A 17,577-nucleotide genomic window follows, 5' to 3' on the forward strand; every position below is an offset into this window, starting at 1 on the left:
CCCTCACCATCAAACATCAAGCCATTGTTCCCAGGACCGTCACTGATTTCCTCCTCTGGAGATCTTCCCTCCACAGCCTCCAACCTCATAGTTCCTCAACCTCATACAGCCTCCTTCCACTTCCTTTCTAAAATCCACAAACAGGGCTGTCCTGGTAGACCCATCATTTCAGCCTGTTCCTGCCCCACGGAAATTATTTCATCCTTATCTTGACTTTTTTTTTAATTCCCTTGTCTAGTCTCTTCCCACCTACATTTTGTGATTTCTTCTGACACCCTACATTATTTCAACAATTTCCAGTTTCCTGGCCATAACCGCCGCCTCTTCACCGTGCATGTTCAATCTCCCTACACCTCCATCCCCCACTGGGATGGTCTGAGGGCTCCCTGCTTCTTCCTTGAACAGAGGCCCGAACAATCCTTTCCACCACCACTTTCCTCTGCCTGGCTGAACTTATTCTCTCACTGAACAGTTTCTCCTTTAATTGGTCTCACTTCCTCCAAATAAAAGGAGTGGTTATGGGTACCCACATGTGCCCTAGTTATGCCTGTCTTCTTGTGGGATATGTGGAATATTCCTTGTTCCAGTCCTACTCAGGCCCCCTCCCACAACTTTTTTTTTCCAGAACATTGCTGACTCTATAGGTGCTACTTCTACTTCTTGCTCTCATCCAAAACTGGGAAAAATTAATCAATTTTGCTACTAATTTCCACCCCTCTATCACCTTCAAATGGTCCATCTCCAGCACTTCCCTTCCCTTCCTTGTTTTCTGTCTCTATTTTTGGGGATAGGCTGTCTACTGATATTCATTACAAGCCCACCGACTCCCACAGCTACCTTGAGGAGGTGACCAGGTGTGTAGATGAGGGTAGTACAGTTGATGTAGTTTATATGGATTTCAGCAAAGCCTTTGACAAGGTCCCACATGGGAGACTTATAAAGAAGGCAAATGCACATGGGATATGGGGTAATTTGATCAGGTGGATTCAAAATTGGGTTAGTTGTTGGACTCAGAGTGTGATGACAGAAGGCTGCTTTAGTGACTGGAAGCCCATGTCCAGTAGCATACCACAGGGATCTGTGCTGGGTCCCCTGTTATTTGTCATTTATATAAACGACATAGATAATTATGTGGGGGGAAGGATTAGTAAGTTTGCAGCTGACACAAATACTGGCTGGGTGGTTAACAGTGAGGTTGAGTGTCTTGGGCTACAGGAAGATATAGATGAGATGTTCAAATGGGCAGATAAATAGCAGACGGAATTTAACCCTGAAAAGTGTGAGGTGATACACTTTGGAAGGAGTAATTTGACAAGGAAGTATTCAATGAACGGCATGAGACTAGGAAGTTCTGAGGAACAAAAGGACCTTGGCGTGTGTGTCCATAGATCTCTGAAGGCGGAGGGGTATGTTAGTGGGGTGGTGAAAAAGGCATATGGGACACTTGCCTTTATCAATCAAAGCATTGATTACAAAAGTAGGGAGGTCATGTTGGAGTTTTATAGAACCTTGATACTATGGAGTACTGTGTGCAGTTCTGGTCGCCACATTATAGGAAGGATGTGATTGCACTGGAGGGAGTGCAGCGGAGATTCACCAGGATGTTGCCTGGGATGAAACATTTAAGATGTGAAGAGAGGTTGGATAGATTTGGGTTGTTTTCATTGGAGCGGAGAAGACTGAGGGGCGACCTGAGCGAGGTGTACAAGATTGAGGGGCATGGACAGGGTGGATAGGGAGCAACTGTTCCCCTTAGTTGAAGGGTCAGTCACAAGGGGACACAAGTGCAAGGTGAGGGGCAGGAGGTATAGGGGTGATGTGAGGAAAAACTTTTTACCCAGAGGGTGATGACAGCCTATGTTGCGCTGTCTGGGAAGGTGGTGGAGGCAGGTTGCCTCACATCCTTTAAAAAGTACCTGTATGAGCACTTGGCATGTCATAACATTCAAGGCTATGGGCCACGTGCTTATAAATGGGATTAAGTAGGTAGGTCAGGTGTTTCTCACATGTCGGTGCAGAATGGGCCACTGGGCCTCTTCTGTATTGTGATTCTGTGACTACACCTCATTACTTTACCTCCTGTAAGGACTCCGTTCCACTCTCCCAGTTTCTTTGTCTCCATCGCATCTGTTCTGATGATGTTACTTTCCACGACAGCACTTCTGACATGTCTTCCGTTTTCCTTAACCAAGGACTACCAACCCCCACTCCCCCCAAACAACAGTGGTTAACAGGACCCTCAACCATGTCCGACCCATTTCCACACATCAGCTCGCACCCCTTCTCGGAACCATGGTAGGGTTCCCCTTGTCATCGCTTTCCATTCCACCAGCCTCCACATGCAAAGGATTATCCTTCCCCCAACTTCAGCAAGATGCCACCATTGAACACATCTTCCCCTCCCTGTCAGCATTTCGAAGGGACCATTACCTTCACGACACCCTGGTCCGCTCTTCTATCACCCCCAACACCTCATCACCTTCCCATGCAATCACAGGAGTTGTAACACCTGCTCCTTGAGTTCCTCTGTCTCCACTGTTCAAAGCCCCAAACACTCCTTCCAGGTGAAGCAACAATTTACCTAGTCTTCTTTCAATTTAGCCTACTGTATTCGCTGCTCACAATGCAGTCTCCTCTATGCTGGGGAGACCAAACGCAGATTGGGTGACCGTTTTACAGAACACCTCCATTCAGTCCGCAAGCGTGTGAACCCAACCTCCAGTTCGCTTGCCATTTCAATTCACCACCTTGCTCTCATGCTCACATTTATGCCCTCTGCCTGCTGCAGTGAAGCCCAGTGCAAGCTTTAGGAACAGCACCCCATCTTCCGATTAAGCACTTTACAGCCTTCTGGACTCACAATTGAGTTCAACAACTTCAGACCATGAACTCTGTCCTCCATTTTGTATTTTCTTCCCCAATACCAGTCTGTATCTTGTTTGATTTCAGACAGCACTGACCTTTATTTTGCTATTAACACCGACTCTGGACCAATCCTTTGTTCCTTTACTACTACCATTCCCTCTCTCTTTACCTTTTGTTCTATGACAGCTTTGTAATTTAATCTCCCCCACCCTCTAACCTATCCCTGACCTTTTCTATTTGCTTCACCTAATCCTCCTTTTTCAACAGCGTAAAACACCTCACATTTCTGCCTCTCTTCAGTTCCAAAGAAGAGTCCTATGGATTTGAAACATTAACTGTTTCTTTCTCCGCAGATGCTGCCAGACCTGCTGAGTTTTTCTAGCATTACTTTGTTTTTCTTTAAAAGCTTGATGTCTTTTTAAAAATATTCTGTTTTTCTAGCTGTTTGTCTTGGATAAAAGTTGCAATTTTAAAAAAAAACCTTTAAAACCTGATAGCTTTGTGCACAAATGAAGCTTATTAACTCTTGCATTTCATGTCTTTTTCTGTTTGACTGCAGGGGTCTTACAAACATCAAGTCCTATCTTATTGACCAATCTTTAAGTCAATGTTAAATATTTCTAACACTTTCTGTGGATAAAAATCCCAAAAGTTCATAGTTTAATCTAACCTGTATTTAAATTATATTAAATTGTTTTAATTTTTTTAATATATCAAATTTCTTAATATATTTGAAATTAAGTATCTTTTGGAGAATAAAAACCAAGGCCAAATCCAGACCAAGAGGCTGAGGCCTGGAAGCACAAATAATTATGTGGTGCTCAAATACAGAACTTTTAATCCATATTAATTGTGAAACATGTAATTTTTTTTTAGTGCTTTCATTATATCAGATGCCACACATTTAGCCTATGTTTTCCAGGCTGACATTAAAAAATAGGAAAGTTTCAATGAAGTGTTTGGAACATTCAATTGATTTATCTTATCCTTTTTAAGAATTGTACGTGACTGACTTAAAATTAATAAATTTGAATTGTAAAAACTTGGTATGTCATGAGAAAGAAATTTAGTTTGATTTAGAATAAATTATAAGTGTGACTCGGATGTGCTTTTTGCAAAAATATGATCAGGTTGTGTTCTCAAAAACATCCTGCAGAAAAATTATTCCAGTGCAGTGAACGTTTCTGAATAAAAGATCTGAACTTTGGCCAAACCTTTTGCTTATGCTAATTATTTTCACCAAATAAAATATAGAATTCAATTTAATCTTCTCAATTCAATATCTTAGAGTTTGATATTTAGTGAAAAGATATAAGTTAAACCATCTGTTTGTATGGTGTCTAGAATCCCTGCAATTGGTCACTCTCGGACAATTTTTGAAAACAAAAGTAATTTATATTCAATAAATAATGTAAAATGTATTTTATACCTGTCATGAGGGTAGATAGAAAGAACTTGTAAGCAAAATGTTCATGTTTAAAGCTGCATTATCTTGAAAGAATATCTGCTTTCTGAACAAAATGGAGGGTCTTTAAGGAGGGTTGATACACAAGAGGCCTTAGTGAGGATCGAGTGAAAAATTAGGGAGGGGATTTTGAGGAAGTAACAGTGATAGGAAGGAATGCTACCGTGAAAATTTTTAAACTCATATGGGACAACTTTAAATTTGAGTTGTGGGGACAAGAAGACAATTAAAGGTCAGCAAGGTCATGGTGGTTGGGCTTGATGCGGGTTTAAAACCCATCTCTTTGACCAATCTTCTTTGACTTGCCACTCATTTTTTTCGGTAGCAGCTCTGCAAAGCCCTTTGGAATTTTTCTTTCCATTAAAGGTGCTAGATAAATGTAAATTATTGTCACAACCTTTTCATCTCATATCAATGAATTTGGCTGAATAAAGTAATTATTTTAATCACACCAAGGTTATGTTATGTGCCTGAGTAGCAGAGCTACTTGTGTGCACTTTTATTTAAAAGCCGCTGAACCAAATGCAGAAGAGTTTTAAGCCTCTGCATGTTTCCAGCACCATACCCCAGTGTCCCAAGCCTTCTTGATTCCTCGGTGTTTCCAGTCCTCATCTTTTTCCCCTGTGATATTCCACCGAGTCCAGTTCTACTCCAGTACAAATATATTCTAGTCCATCATATGCCTCCTTGTCTGAGTGTTTCCTAGTTGTCATGCCACAGCAACCAAGTTCTCTCAGACCTTCATCCCTTGAATAAGCAAAATATTGCAGATGCTGGAGATCTGGAATAAAAACAAAGTGCTGGAAAAACTCAGAAGGTCTGGCAGCATCTGTGAAGAGAGAAACAATTAACATTTCAAGTCCAGTAAGACTGTGCTTTGGAACTGAAGAGAGACTGAAATATGATGGGTTTTATGCTGTTGAAAAAAGAGGGAGGATCAGGTGAAACAAAAAGGGAAGGTCAGGTAAAGGATGGGGGAGATTAAATTATAAAGATGGCATAGAACAGAAGGTAAAGACAATGGGAATAGTAAAGAAACAAAGCATTGGTCCAGAGTCGGTGTTAATAGCAGAATAAAGGTCAGTGCTTCTGAAAGCAAAATGTGACAACATCTCTTGAATCCTCCTGATCTCAACCTTCTCTTTTTTGTTATTTCATTCCACACCCTGACCATTTCCAGGCATTTGTCTCCTTCCCTCCCCTTCACACCCCTTTTCCAGTACCACCCTTCTACATCTAGCATCTGATCTTGTTGTGTACCTTAAGTAGCAAAAGTGAGATTTTAACTGGACCAGTGAAGCAGCATGTGTGAGAAATAAATACTGGAAATGCATAGGAGAGAGAGAAGAGATGACAGAATGAGTGAGATTGAAGCTATGAGGAAAAGAACTGGACAGACATCTTGTTGAAAAATGTTCATTAGCCATACAGAGAGCAAAAGTGAAAGACAACATTAAAGAGCATGACAAGATTTGGAGTGGAAAGGAAGAATTGGGATTCCCAGTAGGAGATGGGGGAGACCACTCTAATGGTTAAACAAAATTTCACTAGGCAGCATCACTCTGAGATAGAGAATTTATCCTGTGGGGAAAAGGGTGGAGAAAGAAAGAGCAATGCCACACAAAATCAGCTTTGTGTGTGGCATGGTGTCAAGCTTTGTCATTATATGGTTGTCTAAACTAATATAAGCTGTGTCCTGACTCACTGTGAGCAGTGGCATGGGAAATTTTAAAACATGTAATATTCATTACAAAGAAATATTGAAACAAGGGATCTTCTCAAATCATTCAGTCTCAATTCCAAGGAAAAGTCTTGGACCCTGTCAGAAACATTATTAGCATCTGGCTTTGAATCATTCTGTTAAAATAATGTTGCTCACACTAACCTTTGTATCCCTGTTCCAAATCACACTCATCACAAACTTAGGAATGTTCCTGGATACTTTGAAAGTCATCAGTTTGGAGTTGAGATCTATAATCAAAACTAGATTTCAGGGCAATGGCACAGAATGTTTTGGTGTCACTGAAGTGTACTGGTGCCCAGGTTTTATATCCTTAAGAGAAATTATACTTTACTTGAACTCTTCTAATCTTGCTGTTCCCTAAGGCTGGGTCTGCTATTCTTCCCATTCTGGACTGTGTTTATTAGCTCAATGATGGCTACAGAGCTCAGTAAGGTGTTGAGAACCAGTTGCCTGTTACTGCTTTTTGCATTCTGGGGAGAGTTCCAAGTGGGTTGAAGAAATTCTCCTTGCTTCTAATCGCAAGTATGTTGTTTGTTCAATCTCCAGGGCACAAAATTGTGGATAATCATGGAATACCTGGGTGGAGGCTCTGCGTTAGACTTAGTGAGTACTGTTTGTCTGAATATGTCCCAACTCAATATGCTAATAGCACAAGATTAGGACACTGAGCTGTAAACTGCAGATTTCAGTCCCAGTTTCAATGTGAAACAATATCACTGGAATGTGCTAGTTTCACTGAAGGAGTAAGCGTTTGAACTCCACTACCGGGTTGGTCTGCTAACTACAATACAGGACCACTTGGCTCTCAACCAATTGATCTACATCTGAATCCCAGACTCAGTGTTACTTTACCTGCACTATGTAAGACCTGGGTCCCTGATCTATAAGCTGTCAGTTATTCACCTTAATGCTCCCTCATGCCTGGTTAAAAAGTAGTTAAGCATGGTCACAGCCATGTATCAATGGATTTATGTAGTTGCTTTGTGAGCTTTTAATTTGCTGTTTATGATACTTTGACCACTGTCAGCATAGCTGCATTTGTGATCACATGTTCCTTGCCCCCTCTCCCCATAAATCATGTTCACTATTTAGGAGTTTGCTTACTCGATTGTATGTTTGGTGGCTAATCAAATAGACTAGGAGTGTCCCAGGTTCAATATTTTCTCCGTGGTGGGATGCTGAAGGGAATGATGACCCTCGCTGTCAATACTCCCGTTTGGATGAGGTACCTGAGGGCACTCTACCTCTGTGGAACTGTACTTCAGACAGAAGCCTATGCATTCAGCAGGGGAGGAGAAAATTTGCAAAATATTGAATAGCTAAAAAAAAGTTTGCTTATGTCACTTTCCATCCCCCACTCCTACTGAGAAAGACAACCGTCTATGGGGAAGAGAGAATTGTAACCTGAGTGATCTCCCTAGGTTTCTTCCTGTCCTTATATTTTCTTCAGCCAATGTTCTCCTCTCCCTGATAAAATCATTGATTACTTGCCAAGGTAGGTTGTACAAGAGATACCTTGCTGTCCTGTGTAAGTGACACTTCTTTTACATGAACCTTGACGGTGTTTATTAATGGCATTTGACCAGTGGAATATCACCACTGAGCCTGGTCCTGTCTTCCCTGGAATCCATACCTACACATGCACTTGCAGCTGGGTTATTGGCCAGTAGTCATGAATGATCAGGGAATCATGGCTGACTCTTACCCTCTGTAACCCAGGGCCGGTTGAGATCAGATAGATGGGAATACCACCACCTAGAAATTCTCCTCCAAGCCACACATCACCCTGACTTGGAAATATCTCGCTGTTCCTTCACTGTTTCTGAGTCAAAATCCTGGAACTTCCTCCCTAACAGCACTGTGGGTATACCTACACCACATGGACTGCAGCAGTTCAAGAAGGCAGCTCACCACCACCTTCCCAAAGGCAACTTGGGATGGGCAATAAATGCTGGCCCAGCCAGCAAAGCCCACATCCCATGAATGAATAAAAGAAAGATAACTTACTACGGACTGGTAATTGAACCAAAGATTTTTTGACTTAATATAGCTGAGTTACTCACTGGAAACACTTCCTGGTTCATCAGGGGAGCTCTCTATTGTTAATGAACAGTTGTGATCTTTGCAGCTGAAACCAGGCCCTCTGGAGGAGACTTACATTGCAACAATCCTACGAGAAATCCTTAAAGGTTTAGACTATCTACACTCAGAACGGAAAATTCATCGAGACATTAAGGGTAAGAGCACCACAAGAGATGGAATTGGGCAGCATGTTGTTCTGCAGTAAGCAGGGCAGCAACTATTCTTTGTTGTTCAACAATTTTATAACTTCTGTGTTTTGATTTCCAAATTACTACTTAGGAAGGAAGAGAGAGACACCATCAGAATCCTCACAAAAGCAGGGAATTTGCACTATCAGGAATTATTTTCTGATGAGCAGATTGGGAAAGGAAGACTTGTATTTATGTAGTGCTTTATCACATCTTAAAAGTCTTTAGAAATGGCAAGGTCTTGGTTAAACATCACAGCTCTGAGAATGTAATGAATCCTCAGTGCTGCATAGGCATGTGAGCCTAGGTTAAATGTCATGTCGAGTGAATCCTAACCACCTAACTCAGAAGAGAGTAGAGACCAACTGAGCAAAGAGAGGGGGTGGATCCTAATGCAGAAAGAAGCTGGGAAGAGAAGAATGAACGAGAGAGAGAGACCTTATTGTTAGGGAATGACACAATAAAGAGAGAGGCACAAACTTTGCTGTCTCTCATTTCCAGTTGCAGCCTCACCCACCCAACTCTCACACCAGCTCTGACCTGACACATTTTAGCTGCTGCTTGTCCTGAATTTTTTTATAAAAAGAGAAATACTAATGGACTAGATCAGTGAGGGAAGTATCCAGAGTGAGTGGGGGAGGCAGCCAGAAAAAGCTGAGCTTGGAGAAAGCAAAGTACAGGAAGGTCATGCAACACCTAACCTGTGCTAAACCTGGCCCCAGAGGTTTTGACAATGAGACAAAAAGTGAAAATGCTTTGTTCTTCATTCATGCATTCCTCACACGTGGTTGGAACTTGACCATGCTTCATTAATTTTCTCATTAAAGTGTGCATTTTGACACCATGCTGAGCAAAGTCTCATGACCTCCTGCCCCTTGCTTTGCTGAAGCCCCTGGACCTGCACCAATTTATTTTTAACCTTTTGAAGGATGCCTATTATCTGAAAAATAATGAAAACGTTACAATAATAATTTATCTTTACCCACCACTGAGATTCTTCAACTCAGTGAGCACAAAAAATCTTAGATTCTTTTTGTAAGGCATGGCAAATGTATTTTACGCACTTATCCTTACATGCCCATATTCTAACTGAGATAGGAAAGGAAAAAGAAATGGTCACTGTTTTTGAGCATTTATTTCTTGTGGTTCTTTTTACTATTCTTGTTTTCCTTGATTGACCTCCTGACCACAGGTTTGGATGAATATACTCATAAATAAAATCCATCCATTCTAAAAGCGTGATTTTTTTTAATTCCTTCCCTTTCCCAACCACACTTCAGCTATTTATGCCCTGTTTAGGATCCTTTCCTTGGGTTCATGTTTTGTTCCCAGCGTACTGGCGCACACTCTCATTTTCACACGTTATCTGAAGCAGGGATATGGTGGCTGCAATAGAAAGCAGTTAGTTTTGATGTTCTGTCTGTCATGTTTCCACAGCTGCTAATGTATTACTGTCAGAGCAAGGTGACGTGAAACTTGCAGACTTTGGGGTTGCTGGCCAATTAACAGATACACAGATAAAGAGAAACACTTTCGTGGGGACGCCCTTCTGGATGGCACCAGAAGTCATCAAGCAGTCTGCATACGACTTCAAAGTGAGTGAGCAACCGTACACAGTTTGGTCTCTGTAGATTTGTGTTCCATTTGTTCCTCCATCTTCAGTCCCTTTGCTGTTCACATTCAACCAGACACTCTTACCTGAATCATGCTTAGACTGAAGAATACAAATTGAATTTCAAGCACAAATTATATCTAGCATTCTGAATGAGAGGGTATACCAGTCCAAGGACAACGTTTGAACGGTATCTGTTCCAACTCCTCAGCCTCCCCAAACCCACTTCGTGCTTCCCTGAGATGCTCTGTATCGGGGACGGGAGTGAACTCCTGTTGAGGTAAGAATGGTTCTGGAGAGAAGGGTGAGGGGAGAAAGGGACTAATTTAAGATTCATCCATTCTGAGACTTGAACCCATGACCTTCTGGTCTGGAGGCAAGTTCTGCCTGACGCCCTGGAGTGGTTTTACTCGGATTGGAATGTGGAAAAACCGAAAGAGAGAAACCTGCAAACATTTGTTTATTTAGGAAAGTCCGGGTTTGAGAAAAGCAATATAGTCTGTCAAGTCAGTTCCAAAGTGCAAAAGAAATACGCCATTTTAATGCCATACCTATCAATTACATTCCTCACCAAATATCCATTCATTAACTTTTATTGACACTAACAGCCCTCGGTCCCTTCTGCCTTGGTCATGGTCACGGTCAATTTCACACATTCATCTGTCTGATGTAATTATATCCAAATTATTCAAATTTCCTCCTGAGTTTGTCTACTCCTCTTAGCATTCTGAACACTTCAGTTGCCAGCTCTCCTAGCCTGTCCTTGTAGCCCAGATGCCTAATCATAAGTATCATGTTAGTCACCCTTCACTATACAGTCTGTAGTTCACTAAGTGGAATTGTACAATACCATAATAATCTCCCCAAATTCAGGGTCACTCCCTGAGTAATACTATCTCTATTACTGCCAACAGAATTTATATGTCCTTACTAATTTAGGAAAAAGTTCAACGGCACTTTACAGAAGTGTATGCCCTATCACTCTGCCTATATGTCCTAAGATTATATTTGGTTTCTTCACTGTTGTTCCATACTATGCTTAAGGTTTCAGCACTCTCTACCCCCACCCCCAGACACATCTCTTGGGTTGTGCCCCCAGCTATCGCAGCTTAACTTATATTTTTCTGTTTAAATCCTTTCCCCAATCTCATCATTGCATTAAATAATAATTGACTCGGTACAGCCTACTTCAGATCTATCCAAACACTACCTCTATTTTGCCCGCACATTTCCTTTTTGGTATCAATGAGTAAATCTTGATTTTTCTCATTCTGCAATTAACCCTTAAAAAATAAACCAACCTACTGAAAAAAAAGCAGAAATGAATGATCACACCATAATGAGCTGCATTGAGATCTGACCTCCTGAAAAATGGCAACAACCCAATAGAGCTCTGACCTTTCACCTGTGGGTCATGGGTTTTAATCCAACACATTTGGACCAAAATCCTAAAGTTCTAAAGCAAAATTGTTTTTATGTTCTGTAACCTGCATTTGTATGCAGCCTCCTAACTTGTCACAACTATCATTGACCAAAAATGTAACCTCTGCTCATGCATGTATGTTTCCCACCCCTCCTCCCCTTGCCAAATGTGTATCTATGGTTTTATTTTTCTCTTTCCCTCTGACTATCTGCGATGCGTTTTCTCACTCCCTCTCTCACGTACACTCTCCCTGTATCTGGTTTTCACACTTTTGTTGCAAAGTTTACCTCTGATGTTTCTCTCTCACTCTTTGATTGCCTGTGCCTGTGTTGTTCATCTATCTAGCAGGTAATGTAATGGTTTCAACTGGGTCACCATAAAAGTTACTTCAATTACTCTTTATTTAAACAGTTGATTGAAACCAGTAGGTAACAAAAGAGTTATGAATTGGCTATTCGCCAAATGAACAGTTTTTTAGGAGCAGCTCAGCTGACCAAACCCTTCCTCACAATTGAACAAAGGTTGATTATTTTCTTGTAAGTTGGAGAAGGGAAAGAGCAAAGTTTTAGGAGAGCTAAATGAGCTCCCATCTCGTGGGCTCACTCTCAATCATCAGCGCTTCTGGCCAGAGTTTAAGATTCATTCGATGGCAACAAGTAGAAAGGAGTAGGAGCAGCAGCAAATGTCCTTTACAATTGGCCTCTGCCCAGAGCTCAGTCTGAAAGTCAGTGTATGCTGAGAATCGGTGTGTGGCTTTGAGTTTGGCATCTGACCGATCTAATATGGAAATTTAGTGACTTGAAGGCACTTGTTGCAACAGCAAGGCAGAGTGGAATGGTCATTGGTAGATTTTGAATCCCACGCCATTGGGAGGTCTTCCATTCCTGCTTCCGCAAGACTTCCACAGCCTGGCATCATTTTAAAAGCTTAGACAATACAGTTTTGAAAACATCAACATTCATATTTTTAATTTGGCAATAAAAGTGAACATGCAGTGAGACATCTCCCTGCTGTTCCAACACTGTCACCGTGATAAGTGAAAAAATTCACCAAGAAGAATAAGCTGGTGGAGGTAACCAAAGTAATTCTGCTAACTTCACATTTGCATTGTGTCTTTTGAGTTGTAATGGAGGCAAATGCAGGAGCCCTGTTGATGTTTATATTTAGGATGGAGCTTCTCATTCTCTGACTTGTTCATTTTCAGGCAGATATCTGGTCCCTTGGAATAACTGCAATTGAATTAGCGAAGGGCGAGCCCCCTAATTCAGAGCTGCATCCAATGCGAGTTCTTTTCCTGATTCCTAAGAACAATCCCCCAACTCTGGAAGGAAACCACAGCAAGCCCTTCAAAGAATTTGTAGAGGCCTGCCTAAACAAGGATCCCAAATTTGTAAGTGGAATGACATTGTTTTGTAGCAAAATGTATGCATGGTCCAGAATTTCAGTATAGTTGCTGCTTCACTTGTGAAGAAAGATAGAAATAACTTGTGCTCATTTTGTGTCCTCAAATTGTCCAAAATCTTGCCACAGTCAGTGAATTACACTTGACGTGTAGTCATTGTTTTAGTGAAGCCAATTTGCATACAGCAAGCTCTGATGTACTGCAGTGGGGTAAATGGCCAGATAATGTTTTGAGAGTTAAATGTTGGCTAGGACACGGGGAGAAATCGCCTGCTGATCTTCAAAAGGTGCTGTGAGATTCTTTACATCTGCCCGAGGAAGAAAGATTGTTCAAGCAGACTCAGTTTAAAGAAGTTCCAAAGAAGAGCTGTACTGGACTCAAAACGTTAACTCTTTTTCTCTCTCCACAAATGCTGTCATACCTGCTGAGATTTCCCAGCACATTGTTTTTATTTCAGTTTGACATGCTATCTTAAAGGTGGTGGATCCAACAATGCAACACCCATATTACAGGTGTCAGCCCATATTATGTGCAGGAGAGTAAGGCTTGAAACCCCAACCTCTGACTCCAAGACAAGGGTGCTACCACTCAGCCAAGGCTGGCGCAAGGATGTGTTAACCCAAGGAGGGCTTAAATAGAGAAATGCCTGAACCCACATTATTGTTATCTTAAAGTTCTGGGAATAATGAAAGAGCAGTCAAGGTCTGCAGTGATGTGGAGATATAAAGAAATGAATATCAGTTAAAGTTTCTTAAATGATCAAATAATCTTCTTTTAATGAGGACATAAATTGTATTAGAAAAATCAAGGCGAAGCAATAGTTCAAAGGCAAATAGTCATTATGGTGGAGTTTATTTCGTCTTCGAAGGTTATTTTCTCTCCATTTCTCCTTTCCTCGACTGAAGCTTGTTTGGTTCCACAAGAATCGGCAGTCCTCTAGTTCTTTCCCAAGAGAGTATCACAGTGCAAGTATCTCAGTGCTCATCTCACCGATGCCCATGCGTGTGTACTTTCCAAAAGTTATCACTGGATAGGAATAAGGAGCAGAGATCTGTTTCTGTGATCCCTAAACTCCCTGTCAACCCACCCAGCCCCTTCCCACTCTCCACCTTCCCATCACAGGTACGCTGCAATGCACAAGCTACTTTGGTTTGTCTGCATGGCTTGATATTGCACCCATTCAGCATGTTCTGATTTTGAACAGCTCCTATCATTGGATGTTGATAATCTGCTATGCTATTAAACCTCCTAATTTCTTTTTTTCTTTTTTGCAAATGGTTTATGGTTATCCATAAAATAAGATAAAAGAATTTAGTATCAAGTGAAAAGAAAAAATATACAAATGCAAGGAAACATGGAAGACTGGGATAGCTATAAAAATCAACTAAGGGTGAAAAAAGGGAATATGAACAAAAAATTGCAAGAGAGATAAGAGTGGAGTTGCGGTGAGCAGATATTAAAAGAATGTACATTCCGAAGAATGGAAACTGAGAGAAAGGATGTGCAACTTGAAAGTGAGAAACCAGTTGGGTGGAGAGAGGATATTGTAAGTGAAATTTAATCAAGATTCCATGGGACTGTAAAGCTTTATTCCAGCTTCTGTTTCTTCAAATTCTAGAGACCAACGGCAAAGGAGCTCCTGAAACACAAATATATCCAGCGCTATACGAAGAAAACTTCCTACCTAACGGAGCTGATTGACCGCTACAAGCGCTGGAAGTCGGAGGGTCATGGCGAGGAGTCTAGCTCTGAAGACTCTGACCTGTAAGTATGCCTGCTTCCTGGGATGAAGCAGTGGGGGCAGCATCACCCTAACTGATCAAAATACAGAACAATTGGAGTGGGATAGATCAGTATTCAATCTAACCTGAAAGTGATATAGCTATTCAGGAATGCCATTATCATTTCAAAGTGGATTTGCATTGCTTTAATTTCCCTTCCTAGTCACCTTCATTAACCGGACAGTTAAATTTCATATATTTCTGTAACCTGTTCCCTTTGATTGTGTTGGTTTAGATTTTTTTTTTAATTCTTACAAGTCTCAGTGTAAACTGTGTTGCTGCCTGCAACAAGCTCATCTTTACCCATATAAATCATGCAGTAGTACCTGCATCAAAAAATTATAGAATGGGTGTGTAAATGGCAAATGAATTTCAATGCAGGTAAGTCAGGTGGTACAGTTGGTAGGAGAAATAAATATTGACCCACATTTTTAAAGGAATTGAATTGAAAAGCACAGCAATTATATTAAACTTAAGGGGAGGCAGTGGAGTAATGGTAATGTCACTGCACTAGTGATCCAAAGACCCAGGCTAATGCTCTGGGTTCAAATCCCACCATGGCAACTGGTGGACTTTAGATTCAATGAATAAAATGGGCAATATAAAGCTAGTCTTATATTACTGGTACCACACCACTACTGGTAACCATGAAACTATCATCAGTTGTCGTAAAAACCCACCTGGCTCACTAATGCCCTTTAGGGAAGGAAATCTGCCATCTCTACCTGGTCTGGAGTCATGACTCCAGGCTCACAGCAATATGGTTGACTCTTAACTGCTCTTTGAAATGGCCTATCAAGCCACTCCGTTCTAGGGAAATTAGGGATGGGCAACAAATGCTGGACTTATCGGTGATGTCCACATTACTATGAAAGAATTTTTTTAAATATGCATATAAAACCTAGGGTAGACCACAGTTTGAGTACTGTCCATAATTCTGGTCCCTGTATTACAGAGGTACAAAGCGTATCAAGGTGCCGGAGAAGTTGAGTGGTACCAGACCAGGTAGAGGTGGCAGATTTCCAGACCACTCAAGTCTTAATTCTTTTTTTTTTAAACATGGATTCTCTCTTTAGATCTGCTTTTCTTTCCCATTTTCCTATCATAGACACATTACCCACTCAGGGGTAATCTGCACCTACTCTTTGCCTTCCATAATCCTAAAGCTGGGAATGTATGGGTTTGGGGATCCTTTTAAGAATCAGTGACTGTGTGATACGCATGCATTTCACGTTCTAGATGCTAACCTTTGTTCATCGCGCACAGTTTCCCATCCAGGTAAGTTATTTTCTGCACATGAGAAAAGAGTGCACTGAGTGTGAATGAGCACCAGAGTTAGTTCTGTAGCTGTCCTGATGATTCAATAGGTCAAGGCAGCACCGTATGTAATATTGAACCAAAACCCTTCTTAGCTTTCAAGCCTGCTGAATTAATTAAATTTCAGCTGGGTGGCAGTTGGTAGCAACTAGGCAAAAAGAGGGTACTTTTAAACTAAAATGAACTCTGATTCTTACACACGGACTAGTGCAATGATTCCCGCTGATAAAGGATGTGTATGGAAGCTGACTAAGCACAGGATTGTATTTGACCTGTCTTTACCCCTAACCCCTGCCACGGGTTAGCTAGCTTGTTGATGCTGTCAGGTTGAGAAACGTCCGAGGGAGTGATCAACAACCTAAGGCACCAAATACTGCCTTGGGGGGGGGTTGTGAGGGAGGGAAATTGAGAATATATTAGGGAGGGGAAAGACGCCCTTAGCAAGACTGGAGTTAGCTGTGCTGTTGCAATCACCAAGAAGTTGCCACACAATGACTGTTCTCACTCTATTAGGTTGATGTTCATTCCAGTACTGTACTGGCATTACTACAGTGAGTACATTCTTTGTTTTAAACTATTTTCTTCACTTCTTCTACTCCTCCCTACACCAAAAGTTGTTCCCTTCCTTATTCAAGGACAGTTCCAGTATCCAGGAAACCATATTTTCCACATAAATAGGGACAGTGAATGTTGACAGGTTTGTCCAACTATGAAGGTCACTGCAGCTAAATCACATTCTGTCCTCACCCATCATCAACAATTACACTGCCAACAATTGAATGACATTCAGGCACAGAATTATTTTTGATACTTCTTTGCTAACTGTAGTGTTTTTTTGGCCAATTGTACACTACTTGATCTAACGTCAGCTGACACTCCCCCATTGACCAAGGATTGCATCCGTGAAATTGCTGGTGTTTATGATTCAACCTTTTTGACTTCAAAAGCCCCATGAGTGCTGCCTGTAAATGTCTTTGGGATGAAGTGGGACCTTTGCCACGGGACATACTGTGTTTGACACTGGGGAGTTGGTTCAAAGACAAAGCAGTTTTCCTCGGGGAGGAGGAGGGAAAAGCAGAAGGGTGTGAGTGACTATAAATAATGAAGCTAAACTATAAATGTAAACTGAAGAGCCCTGTATGGGGAGATCTGAGCATGTTAACAGTTACCAACTATCTGGTTACAGGGAGGCTGATGCAGATGAGCGGGATCAGTGCCCAGTTTGGACTTTCCCCACTGTACGTCCCAGCACCTTAAGCAAGCTTCAGAACGGAATGCCCGTTCCAAGTTCTCAGAAGGTGAGTGTGTGTACTCGTCTACTTCCCAAACCCTCTCACTGGCATTATTGTAATAATCAGTCCAGGCACTTTTCCCGCAGTGATATACTCTTTGTTATGAGGACTTGCAGGGCAGAATGTAATGAGTGTACTGCCTTCTAACATCCCTGTGCTCCCATTGCTGTAATGGGATGAAAGGTAGTGAAGTATATTTTCATCTTCAGTCCCTGAACAATGCCCAGAGGCGAGATTGGGCGGCCTCCATTACAGAAGTGAAATCCTTCCTTGACATTCCACCATGTTTTATACCCCGGTGCCACAGACACAAATCAATGCTTATTTGTGCTGCGATATGGAAGTAATGTAACTGAAAAGCCCATTCCACTCAGTTTTTCATAACCATATTTTGTTGCAGTTACTG

General features: G+C 41.5%; 1 protein-coding gene across 5 annotated transcripts in view; it reads left to right on the top strand.

Moving 5' to 3' along the window:
• The window catches only part of stk25b (serine/threonine kinase 25b), a 68,068-nt gene that overhangs the window by 30,914 nt on the left and 19,577 nt on the right, over positions 1-17,577 (top strand). For all 5 annotated transcript variants that reach the window (XM_041174797.1, XM_041174804.1, XM_041174786.1 and 2 more), the window contains 6 exons: positions 6,621-6,677; positions 8,203-8,311; positions 9,782-9,939; positions 12,584-12,769; positions 14,400-14,545; positions 17,066-17,177. In XM_041174797.1, the coding sequence (XP_041030731.1) occupies positions 6,621-6,677; positions 8,203-8,311; positions 9,782-9,939; positions 12,584-12,769; positions 14,400-14,545; positions 17,066-17,177 (768 nt within the window). The remainder of the gene's footprint in view (positions 1-6,620; positions 6,678-8,202; positions 8,312-9,781; positions 9,940-12,583; positions 12,770-14,399; positions 14,546-17,065; positions 17,178-17,577) is intronic.

Source organism: Carcharodon carcharias, chromosome 2 (genome assembly GCF_017639515.1).
Source record: "Carcharodon carcharias isolate sCarCar2 chromosome 2, sCarCar2.pri, whole genome shotgun sequence".
NCBI classification, from domain to species: Eukaryota; Metazoa; Chordata; class Chondrichthyes; order Lamniformes; family Lamnidae; genus Carcharodon; species Carcharodon carcharias.